This window comes from Cervus canadensis, chromosome 25 (assembly GCF_019320065.1).
Source record: "Cervus canadensis isolate Bull #8, Minnesota chromosome 25, ASM1932006v1, whole genome shotgun sequence".
In the NCBI taxonomy this organism is placed as follows: domain Eukaryota; kingdom Metazoa; phylum Chordata; class Mammalia; order Artiodactyla; family Cervidae; genus Cervus; species Cervus canadensis.
Window position 1 is genome coordinate 43563562 of NC_057410.1, and position 13392 is coordinate 43576953.

The 13392-nt window shown below is 36.5% G+C and overlaps 1 protein-coding gene across 14 annotated transcripts in view; it reads left to right on the plus strand.

Moving 5' to 3' along the window:
• PPFIA2 (PTPRF interacting protein alpha 2) overlaps positions 1-13392 on the plus strand; it is a 481936-nt gene that overhangs the window by 331423 nt on the left and 137121 nt on the right. For all 14 annotated transcript variants that reach the window (XM_043446293.1, XM_043446294.1, XM_043446296.1 and 11 more), the window contains one exon: positions 1935-2051. In XM_043446293.1, coding sequence (XP_043302228.1) covers positions 1935-2051 — 117 coding nt within the window. The remainder of the gene's footprint in view (positions 1-1934; positions 2052-13392) is intronic.

Sequence of the window (13392 nt, forward strand, 5' to 3'; positions counted from 1 at the left end):
GTAATATAAAAATGATCTATTCAGAGATTGTTTCACTCCTGCTTTTCCTTTGGTGTAATTCATTTCTATGCCAACATGAGAGGAACGTCTCTGAAGATTCTCAAGCACTGTAAATCTTTATCTATGGTTATTTCTGAATAAATTAGATCTATATTCTTTGGTTTTCCATACCCATTCACTATTTAATTCAACATTTATGTTGAATCTTTGCACATACTAATGTGATGTGCTGCTTCATTTGAAAATGTTGTCTTCAATAAGGTATTCCTTTGAAAATTATTTTCCCATGAGATGTCATTAGGACTTCTGCTAGCTAAATAAACAAGCAAAGTGAGTAAGTAAATAAAGGAATAAAATATTAGATTTTAATGAGTAACGTGCACACTGAAATAAACACAGATATATTATAAAACATATAGTGGTTAGGTACACTTTCTCTGAGGAGCATGTTTTTCAGCTGAGTTTTGAAATATGATTGTGTCAGGTGTAATTTGAGCTGGGAAGAATGCTTCAGATAGGAAGATGAGCAAGTTCCTCAGTTCTGAGTGAGAAAGTGTCCAGTCTGTTTGAGGGACTGAAAGGAATCCATTGTAGTCAAAAGGATCCTGAAGGTCACGAAGTTTAAAATTATGCTAAATAGGGAAAAACAGAGAGGTTATTTGGAAAGCTAAAGAGCGACACGATATAACTTAAATTTAGAAGATGAATCTGGCTGCTTTGTGGATAATAGATTGTAGATGGGCAAGAATGATATTTTAGGGAACCAGTTATTTGGTGGTCGCAGTACTTCAAGAGAGATGAACCTTTGCAGAGTTATTCTTCATTATGTTGATATGCCCTTAAGAAATGTGTGTTGAACTGCTGGAGGTCATACGCAAAATCACTTTTTCTCAAGAATACACCGTTGGCATACAGGCAACAGTGGCAGACAGTCGGACAAATAACCAGTCTCTTGATGTCTTTTGTTTATTTGATAATTATTTGTCTATGTGACATGTTCATCTTATAATTTCAACATATGAGTTTAATATCATTCAATATTTATTGTGTACTGAATACAATGGACATTAATTTCCCCTAGAACCAATACTGACTCAATATCTAAGTTGATATTATAATAAAATTTGCCAAGAAACGAATAACTTGTGGTATTGATATAATGTAAAAGACTTTTGAAATAATACGTGTAAATAGCAAATATATTTTAAAACACCATTTTAAAATGCTAGAATATGATTCTCCACTCTGTACATTATTAAGATCACTTAAACTACAACTATCTGAGAATCTGTTTCTTAGTTCAAAGTATCATGTGTATCGAACTGAGCTAATGTTTTACAAGAATTAATTGCCTTCTGATAATTTTTTTTGTAAATTAACTATAATTGGACTAGAACTACTAAGATAATGGCTGTTAAAATAATGACAGTGAGACCAATTTAACTCTTAAGTGCTTATATAGTGGTACAAAATTAAGTCCAGTTTATTTATTTGCTTGTTTTAAAACTGTAGATGTACTGTCTCTTAGGGAAGATGAATGTGCTCATAATTGGTCTTCAGTATTCAGTCTTTATTTTTTTTTATACATTAAGGATTCAGACTAATATGAATTTTATTACATCTCATAAACTAAGAATTTCTCAATTAATAACTCATGGATCCTACCACTTTACAAAAATTTCAAACTTGATAGATACATTTTCCAACTAGAAAATATTTTAAGTAAATTTTATATTCCATAAATATTATAAATATTTTTCAAAATGCTAATCTAAATTTTAGAAATATTTATGAAATAATGAGCACAATTTAATGTTTATTATGATTATTTGTTTGTATTTACTAGTTCTTAACCACATTCAAGTAAACTCAGATATTTTTATACTTCATGTTGGTATTTTAGATTTTAAAGGCACAATGTTTTTATTTTTCAGATTGTTGCCTTGCGTGAACAAAATGTTCATATACAAAGAAAAATGGTATCAAGTGAGGGATCCACAGAATCTGAACATCTTGAAGGGATGGAACCTGGCCAGAAAGTCCATGAAAAGGTATCATGCATATGACATGCTCTTACATGGAAATGTTTACTTGCTATATCCTTTAATAGGAATATGAAATATCTGTGTAATTCTTGTAATAAACATTACTATGTTTTGACTTGGTCAAAAGTACCTTATGATTTCCCTTATCATTAATTGCTCATAATCTGATTTTCTCAAAAATAATGTGTGTGGGTTTATGTGCATATATATATATATATTTGAATTTCTGATTACTTGTTATTAACTTGATTCTCTTAAGAATTTAATTATATACCTGACTGAACATATTTCTAATTGAATAAATATGCCTGTGTGTATATATATATATTAGTAATATATATCCAGGACTGTTTAAAGTAAAATGTTTGATTTATAAGTGGCTTTATGTATAGTTGGTGACTTATCTGTGGCTTATCACTGCAGAAAATGTTGATAATATCTTATTTGACTTTTCATTTTCCATGTGTTTGATGCTAGAGGTACTCTAGCAGTACCTCTGTTAATGAAAAATTACAAGAAAGGATATCTGAAGTCATCCAACTTTTGCTATTTTTTTAGAAGGAATTGAGTTTCCTTGTGGGTGGGGAAACCTACAGTCTCTTCTGGCGCCTTTCTGTGCTATTCTGTGCTGAACCACTTGTTCCCAGCACAAGAGAAAGAAGGTCAGTTGCTGGTAGACCTGGAATCACATGAATATTAAATATAGGTATTTGTACATCCTGTGCATGAGGCTTGGACCATCTCCTGGGTGTTTGCAAGTTATAGCTTTGAATGGCTGAACTCCTTAGTCATCAAGAGCTCATGAAGCAGGTATCTAAACTAGTATCATTGTTAATATCAAGAGGTTTTAAAACATAGAGATTAAGAGGCAAGTGAATGGACCACAATACAAATAGTACTCGACCTTTGTTGTTTAGTCACTAAGTCGTGTCCGACTCATTGAGACTTCATGGATTGTAGCCCACCAGGCTCCTGTCCATGGTATTTTCCAGGCAAGAATCCTGGAGGGAGTTGCCATATCCTTTTCCAGGGGAACTTCCTGACCCAGGGATCAAACTTGCATCTCTGCATCTCCTACATTGCAGGTGGATTCTTTACTGCTGAGCCACCAGGGAAGCCCTAGACTTCTTACCATAAAATAAATTGCACATTTTCTTATTTGTCCAATTGAAACAAGTGAAAGGGCTTCTTATGTTTCCTCCTTTAAGTGTTAAAGCAAAAGAAGTCCAGTAAATCAAGCTAATTTCCCAGGAACACCAATTCTGGTGGCTGAGAAGCAACTCTTCGTTAAAGGCCTTTGTATTTTAGCCTTTATCCATGTATTTTATAGAAATCTTAAGCTAGGTATTAAAAATAAGCTACAATCTGACAGCCAGATTTCATGAGCTATATTTCAAATTTGAATAAAACTTATTTCTCTTTTCTTTAGATAAGTTAAGTGACATTAACTCAGTAAATAAACCACCAAGCTCTCAAAAATAAGGCATCTACACAAAATAGTTTAGGAAACTAGCATGCCATTTTTATATTACTGTTTCAGTTTAATTATGTCATCAGTGATACAGTGATACACCTTTTCTCAGAGAATTACATAGTCACACTGTTTTGGATGTGAAAATGAACTTTATGGTCATTTAGTCTTTTTCTTAGAAATCTTCACAATATAACGATGCCACATTATGCTAATCCAAACTAAAATTTAAAAAATATACTTTCAAAGGTATAACAAGTGTTTTTTTATTCAATATAAATTTATTTATTTTAATTGGAGGCTAATTACTTTACAATATGGTCGTGGTTTTGCCATACATTGACATGAATCCACCATGGATGTATACGTGTAGACCGTATCTATTTGCTAGCAAACCATTTGGTGCTTAAAGCATTTCTCTAGTACTTCTGGGGAGTGAGGAGTACTCATATATGTATTTTGTTTGCAAATTTATTTCTTTGAAATATAACCCCTAAATATTCAGGCATTATAGAATATAAGACAATTGATGTCAGATTGATTTTTAGAAACTAATTACAGAATTAGGATGAGAACCTACAAATAAATGATGTTTGTCTCTGTTGGACTCAACAGGTAGTGGTGTATGTGTGGGGGATTCTGAGTATTTTAAAACTCGAAGAACTTCTCTTTAACTGTCTTTGCCTTCCTGTTCTGGGGGAAGGCATTTCAGCCAGTGCAGAAGAGGAATTCTGTGCCATTGCTAACTCACTCTTTTTAAATGGGTGTATAGAATGGATGTACATGGATTGAAGATTTTTAAATACTGTAATTAACAGTATTCTGTTTTTCAATTTCCTTGAATTGTAGGAAGAATGATTTCCAAATGCTCGGAGTAATGGTATACTAGGATATTTCAAAATATCATGTACCTATCCTGAAATATAATCCTAAAATATATGTCATATGTATTTTTTAATTTTAAAAATAAGTAATCTGTGCTTTAATTCATATTACTCTTGAGATTATTCAAGAAAGTACTTTAAATTTTAATTTATATCACATTTCTCTACCTGACATTTCTTTTGTTTTCAACTTTTTTGAGATATAATTGACATATAAGATTATGTAAGTTTCAGGAATGCAATATGGTGGTTTGGTATGCAGATTGTATGAGTTTAAGGTATACAGTGTGATGATTTTGTATAATTATGTAAAATGATTACCATGATAAGATTAGTTAATGCAGTCATCACCGTGTCTCTATGTGTGTGTGTGTGTGTGTGTGTGTGTCATGAGAAGCTTCAAGATTTACTCTCTTAGTAATTCTCAAGTATAGTTGCAGTATTATCTATAGTCACCATTTTATATATTAGATCCCCAAAACTTATTCATCTTCTAGCTGCCTACATTTTTTGATAAAAGATGACATAATATCCTAAGTATTATTTTATCATCCTGCTATAAATACTTAAATTATATATATGAACATTATAAATCTTTTCAAAAGTATCCCTTCTAACAGGATTATTTAAAGTGCGTTTATACCATTGAATAACAAGTGTTAAAAAAAAAAACAAGTGTTAGAAGGTTGTAATTTAATTCCTTACACTTAATTTTTCTATAAGGAGTATTTAGAAAGTATATTAAAACAAAGGGAAAGAGTATTATTTGGGGGAGTGTCTGTGTAATGAAGGTTATCAGTGTAGGATGACTGTAGTATTAGTGTATAAATTGCAAAGTGGTTGTTGGAGGGGAAATCACAAAACTATTACTAGATACTGTGGAACTGTCAGAAAGTGCCAGATAAATCCTAGTCACAAGGATTGCTCTTTCTTAGGGCAGTAAAGTTATTTAAATTACATGGTCAGAGTGGGTTATTAGCCAAGAGGAGATGTTTTACGTCAGTGGCTTCAACCCTCTGTTGACAAAATAGTTGATAAAAATAGTCTTACAAAGAATACTCTGAAACAGGCCTATTACTCATAGAAAAGTTGTGTAATTATTACCAACATTTAAAAAATAAAAATGAAAAAATAAGTTTAACTGAAACAGGTCTGTTCCTTTATGCCACATATTTAATCATTTGTTCTAGAAGAACATAAATATCCACAGGATAATAACAGTTTTTCAGAACACTAAATTTTGCCTCATGAAAGGTTCAGACTAGGACCAATAAGTTTCTCTTCCTGTTGCTTTCTACAGGGGAGTTAACGTGTGGAAGAAATTTAGTAAACACACTGCTCTGGTAAAAGAGGTAATAATGCTCCTGACTTATAACTCTACTTGCAGTTATTTTTTTCAGCTGAAAATGTTTGCTAAGTGAGTGGATGAGTAGAATGTTAGACAGTGATTGAGATTCAGAAGACATAGTGACTAAATTTTGCAGGAGTGAAAATAATCTGCCCAAATTAATATTGCAAAATGTGATGAATAAAGTGATGTCAAAAATGATAATAGAGTTTAAAGGAGAGATGCATCAGTTGTGATAGGAGGTGTCAGTGAGGCCGCGTGAAATAGTAATTTGGTTGAAGTCAGTAGACCTGGCTTCAAATCCCGTCTGTGCCATTTAAATAGTAGCTGGTGTCTTTATGCTACAACCTCCCTGGGCATCAGTTACAGGTAACTAGTCATGCCTTGCTTGTAACTTCGTTGTAAAGAATACAAGCAATAGATAAGCACTGAGGTCATTGTATTTATTAATACCATGTTCTCATGGTCATTCATTTTTCAGTAAATATTTAGCGGTGAACTTACTGAAGTGCTCAGAAATAGGTTCTGTTCTGGGTGGTGGGAATGCTAATGAATGGGGCAGAGGTAAGTAAAATAAGCACATACACATAAAGGGAAATGAATGTGATCAAGGGGCAGGGGCAAGGTCGATGTGAAGGTTGCTAAGTAGGCAGGGCACTGAATGGCTTCTCAGGAGGTGGTGTTTGAACTGGAACCTTGAAGGAGCACAGGGAGTCCGTGGAAAAGTGTCGAGAGTTCCTGAAACGAAGGACACGCTACATGCACGTGCCCCGACCACGGGGAAGAACTTCTTGGGCACGCTCCTGGGAAGAAAGGAGGGCCGCGTAACTGGAGCCTGATTGTCAGGAGAGGGAGAAGCAGGAGACAGGGCACACGGAGGCAGTGGTGTGCCAGACCACTGACGATCCGTCTAGTTGGCTGCAGTAGGAAGTCCAGCTTTATTTTCAGAGCAATGGGAAGGGTTTTCAACGTGCAAGCATCTTGATTAGATATTTCTGAGCGAATCATTTGTCCTACATCTTTATATCCATTTATCATTTTTTCTCATATCAGACTTCTGAACCAGTTAGAGATTTTTTTTCCCTTTTTCTTAATTTTATAGCCAATGATATTGAGGTCTGTTTAGACTAAGTAGGATTAAGTGAATCCTACTCTTATTTGTCCAGAGGAGGACCAGAACTTTGGTCTTCTCACCTGCTTTGTGCTCGCATGTTCCTTCATGCCAGGATGCTTTCTCTAGGTGTTATTATTGGTTTCTGAAAAGTCATTCTAATCCAATATTATTTTTTTCTGAACGTTTAGTCTTTCATAATTATGCATATGTACTTGTTTTCTAGAATTATTTTAGTCTATTTAAGAATATGCTTTTAAAAAAAATTCAATGTTTTTTCCCCCAAATCTCCCAGTTTTATTCTTTTTTACTCTGAACAGGTGCTCAAAGACAGCGGCATTTACAGACTTTGACTGCTATGAGTATGGTCTTTAAACCCAGGCAAGAGGGGTCCACAGTTGAGCGGGGTCTTTCCCTGGCGCCTCGTGCCCCTCTCTGAGGATGGGCCCAGGGAGAAATTGCACCTCTTCCTGACAGCCTGCCAAGTTCCTGGCTGCCCAGGCTTTCTGACCAAACAGACCTTACCCTCCAGAGCCTTTGTGAGTTTCTTCCTAGGAGCAGTGTCTGTCTCTCCCCCACTCCAGTGCTCCCACCTCTGGACCTCAGAAGAGGCTAAGGGACACATGTTTTTAGAGGCACTGTTTGTGCAGATAAAGCAGACCAGGATTCTGGGAGGAGCTGAGGCTGGGAAGAGATGGAGAGCAGGCTACAGTCTAGGGCCATATCTGGGTAACTAAGTTCTGCGGTGGAACTTCATTAGAATTATTCATTCAAATCTAACCTAAAGTCAGTGTGAAAGGTATTATTTCAAGGAAGATAGTAGGATGATTTTCTTATTTGACTGTCAAATAAAAAATTATTACATATTTGGATTTATGGCGTGTAAGCTTCTTTGTTCTTTTTTATTCTCTTTGTTCTTTTGCCTTGGGTTCCACAAACACTAAGGACCCACCTGTCTGCTACCCACTATATAAAATGTAATTCAGTTGCAACATTTTACTATGCACTTTTATGTTCACATGTGTATATATATATTTATATATATCTGTGTGTGTGTATGTGTGTGTGTGTGTGTGTGAAACTGAAGTCTCACAAAACAGTAGTTATACTTTAGACAATGCATTTTGATATTTGGTGTTCATCAGTGACTAAGAGATTACTGTGGTCCTCGAGCTCAGGGTGAAGTGGGCGGCTGATCTTTCAGTGATCACACCGTGCATCCTTGGCACGTCACAGGAGAGCCCTCCCCAGCGGGCTGGCCTCCACGCACCTCTCAAGTTTCTCTGTCACCCCACTTTGCACGTAGGCACTCGTAGTGAACCGAGCTGATGCTTCCCTTTTCAACAGCACTGCTGTCATTATTCATTCCTCTTAGAATTTGACGTTAATTTGCAGCTGTTATTTAATAAAATACAGCAGAATAATTGGGTAACAGTCAATGTAAATGTGCAAGCTGAGTAAATATAAAATCAGAAATAGATTTTTGTTTGCATTTTTTTCACTTCTTTAATTCCTGCCAGGTAGGCAGAAGAGCTTTGGCCAAACACATGTAAAACAAAATGAAGGATCGGTGGCAAGAATAACACTCAGATCAAAAAATCTAGTAATTAAGTGTCTAATGGTTGCATTCTGTGCATAAAGAACTCTGAAGTTTTATAAAAGATGAAATATGGAATGTGCTTTTACCAAAATTAAGGGTTTTGTGGATTCTTAGTGATGCAGGACTGTTTTAGACTGAACCACCAATAACAAAAATGGGCACTTAGAAAAAGGTAATATAACTTTGTGATCAGTGTGCTCCTCAGTGATGACAGATTTCCTCACACTATTGCACTGCATTATGAAATACTATAGTATGCAGATTCTACATAGTCTCACACAAACCTATTAGCTATACATTTAAATGTTTGGCTTATGAATATACTACATATCTATTTTAAAAATACTATAAAAGACCATTAACACAAATGCCATTCTTTTGAAGATCACTACTGTGTTACAGCTGAAATCCCTTATCCATCGGGATATCTCCATTAATTAATTGTTTTTGCCAATTTTTATACACTTTCCTCACCCCATGTCAACTACTTTCAGTAACTATTCATCCAAAAATTCAATTCTTTCTTAATTGTGGCTTACTTTATTAATTGTTAAGCTCCAGTTTCTTCTCTGTTTCAAAGGTAATTATCCTTGGATTTTTTTTTTACCTCTTAATCAGGCTTCCCAGGTGGCTCAGTGGTAAAGAATTCAGTGCAGGAGACTCCAGACTTGGGTTTGATCCCTGGTTAGGAAGCATTCCCTGGAGGAGGAAATGGCAACCCACTCCAGTATTCTTGCCTGGGAAATCCCGTGGACAGAGGAGCCTGGGGGACTGCAGTCCGTGGGGTCACAAAGAGTCGGACACGACTGAGCCGGAAAAGGTGCAGCCCTAACAGAATACTTTCTTCTGTGTGTTGATCCCATATGCAGTGATGTAATTCCTCATATTGACATTATAGTAAAGTGTACAATTTCCTTTTATCCATCAACTGAATTTTTAAGCATTGGAGCCAAACAAACGGATGAGATTTGTGAATTTGCCATTTTGGGATTGGTGCACCTCCCAGGAAATAGAGGGTCCAAGTATATAGCCTTACATGTATAAGGCTGGAGTGGCCTAGAAGTCTATGATTGGCTAGAAAAGGGCCCAGAAGAGGCAAGGTTAGGCTGTTTCATGGTTCATCCATAGGCACAGGAAGTTACCCTGTATCAACTTTATAGGAGCTGAGTTATAGGAGAGGAAGATTGTAACCCAAAGCCATCTTTTATAAACAATGGCAAAAATAAGAAGCAAAAATCTTCTAATGTTGTGTGAAGACTTATTAAGTTCAAGACAAACCCTTTGAATGCAGTGACTGGGTTTTTATGTTTCACTATGCTTTCAATAGATGGGAAGTGAAATTGACTCCTCTATCTTTAATAACAGATTTAGTATCAGTTGTATTGTTAGCCCAGGTCCAGGGGAAGCAGGATAAACACATCTTTGCTGAAGGAGGATAATTTCAGACTTTAAAAGGCTGACTGATTCACAAGAGTTTGACAGAAAGTTTGTTCATTTACCTCTGTCCTGTTGGTATAATCTGAGTGTCTCTTTTGTGCCAAGGACTCTGCTTTCATATAGGGAGACAGAGAAGAACAAGTACTTTTCCTTCCCTGGGCATTGTTTTGTCTGATCTTTAAGTCAATTCAGGAGAATTTTTAAGATTATCATTCAGATGTTTGCAATTGACCTAATTTTATTTTTCACTTTGGTAGGGTTTATCCATCTTAACGTTTCTCATAAAGCTATAGTTCTCCAGAAATTTAATGGGTGTTTTATAGAACCCATTTCCCCCCAAAAAGAGATTTCCTGGGGATGAGAATATTAAGATATATTATGCTATACAATTTTGAACTGTTATCTTTACTGTAGTATTTATTCAAATTCCCCAGGACTACATATTAATGCTATTCCGTGTTTCCTAAATTTGTATGACCAAAAATCATTAATCTGCAGGAGAATTGCACATGCCAAGATGAGTATTCTGAAAAATATTCACTAATAGTGGCTCTGGAATTTTAAAGATAGGCAGACTGTTCTTCAAAGTTGTCCATAAGCCTCATTAACAAAAGGGCTACATGCCAATGAGAACAAGATAAATAACTTCTGTAAAGCCCTTTACAGTTTCCAAAAGTGCTTTTATTTTTTTTTATTTATTTTTTTTAATTTATTTATTTTTTTTATTAGTTGGAGGCTAATTACTTCACAACATTTCAGTGGGTTTTGTCATACATTGATATGAATCAGCCATAGATTTACACGTATTCTCCATCCCGATCCCCCCTCCCACCTCCCTCTAAAGTGCTTTTATATAATTGTTTTGTTTGATCTCCGTAATAACCCTGTGAGATTTGTAGAGCAAGGATTATTGGCTCTAAAGTCACATAGCTTGTGAGAAGGAGGAGCCAAGATAAATAGTGTAACAAGTATATAAATATTAAAAGTGAACATGGGTGAAAAAGGTATCATAAAAACTACATGATTTCATGAATTTTGAAATATACAACTATTTATGAAGTTTGAAATCCAGCCAGGTATCTAGAAGCATGAAGGAGCTTTTCAGACAGAAGTATAAGCCTTTAAGAACTTTTAAAAAAAGACCTCGGACAAAGAAAACCATGTTACACCCACGTCGGTGTTTCCCCAGTCATCTGCTCAGGTGTGCATGCTCATGTTCAGTTTTGTCCGGCCTGCAATGTGACAGGCTCCCTGTCCACGGGATGTTTTAGGCAAGAGTACTGGAATGGGTTGCCATTTTCTCCTCCAAGGGCTCCTCTCCACAAGGGATTGAACTCACATCTCTTGCGTCTCCTCCATTGCAAGTGGATTCTTTATTGCTGAGCTGTCAGGAAGGTCCCTTAGTCACATGTCCTTCTCCAGCAATTCTTACTGTGCTCTCCTTTGTCTTCCTTTTTTTTCTTCGTATATCCCATTGTTGTAACATACTAAGTTCTTCAACTCAAAAGAAATTCTCTTTTGGTCCTACTTATACTATCAGCTATTGCTTCATTTTTTACTCCCCTATGTAGCAAAATTCTTCAAAATAGTGGTCTACTCACTGTCCATGGTTGCTTTCTTTATAAACCTACTCCAGGGAGGTCTTTGCTCCATCACTGCACAGGAACATCTCCTGTTCCCATCATCACTGATTTTATGTTGCTAAATACAGTGACCAATGCTCAGCCCTTTTTGAGTTAATGTCATAGTTGTTAGGGTCTTCCTAGGTAGCTGAGTGGTAAAGAACACACCTGTTGATGCAGGAGACATAGGAGATGAGGGTTTGATCCTTGGGTAGATCACCTGGAGGAGGAAATGGCAACCTACTCCTGTGTTCTTGCCTGGACAATCCCATGGACAGAGGAGCCTGGTGGGCTACAGTCCATGGAGTCACAAAGAGTCGGACATGACTGAGCAGCTGAGTGTGCATGTGTGGTGCATAACTGTTTAATTTATTCTTTCCTTCTAGGTTCATTTTTATTTTTCATTTGCAGGACAGGAAAGTATACTCTGTTTTTCTGTTACCCCACCAGTTATTCTGTCTCCGTCTCCCTTCCTGGATAATATTCTTCTTGATTTTTTTTAATGCATCTAGATATTCATGTTCAATGAGAGTTGCATTAAATTTGCTTTAAACTCCTATTCCCATAAAATAGAAACTCCTATATACTTTCCAAGATTTCTTCAGATTCAAGAAAGATTACATTCTCATGGTCAGATCTTGCTCTAATATTTATTTGTTTATTGAAGTATAGTTGATGCAAATATTATGTTAATATTAGTTTCAGATGTACAGCATAGTAGTTCAGTGTTTTTTATAGATTATACTCTATTTAGAGTTGCTTCCTGTTTTCTTCTTGAATTCTTAATGTTGGGATAATCCAGGGGTTTAGTCCTCCATCTTTTCTCTCAGTGATTTCAATCATCCGTATATCATAGATGCTATCTGTGTGCGAATGACTTATAAATCTTTACTTCTAGTTCAGACCCGAAAACCAAGCATATATATTCACCTGCCTCTTGAACATCTATCTCCACTAATATATCTAAAAGACATTGAACCTTAAAATGTCAAAACAACTTATCTTTTGAAATTCCCCTCCAAAATTCCCTGCATCTGCTCTATCTCAGATGATGTAAATCTCACCTTTCCAGTTGCTCAATCTAAAGAATTTGGAGTCACTCTCAGGTCTTCCCTACGTCTCATGAAAGTGAAAGTGAAAGTCACTCAGTCGTGTCCGACTCTTTGTGACCCCATGGACTATACAGTTCATGGAATTCTCCAGGCCAGAATACTGGAGTGGATAGCCGTTCCCTTCTCCAGGGGATCTTCCCAACCCAGGGATCAAACCCAGGTCTCCCACACTGCAGGCGGATTCTTTAACCAGCTGAGCCACCTATGTCTCATACCACACATCAAACTGTACAGAAATTCTGTTTGTTCTACTTTCAAAATATGTCTAGAATCTGCCACTTCTCACCACCTCCAGTTAGCACTCTGCCCTAAACCACTATCATTTCTCACCTGGATTACTGTAGTCAGACTCCTTCCAAGGCTCTCTGCTTCTCTCAGGGGCTCTTACTGTCTATTTTTAACATGGCATGAATCAGTGATTTTTAAAACCTAAATCTGAACATGTCAATCATATACTCGAAACTCTGCAAATGTTTCCTATTTACCACAAGACTCTACATGATTTATGGGGATTCCCAGGTGGTGCGGTAGTAACAGGAGCTGCAGGAGCTGTGGGTTCAATCCCTGGTTTGGGAAGATCCCTGGGGTAGGAAATGGCAACCCACTCCAGTATTCCAGCCTGGAGAATTCCGTGGACAGAGGAGACTGGCGGGCTACAGTCCATGGGGTGGCGAAGAGTACAAACGGACTGAGCGACGGAGCATGCCCACTACATGATGTGACCTCCCTCATCTTCTGACGTCACCTCTTCCCTCACCCCAG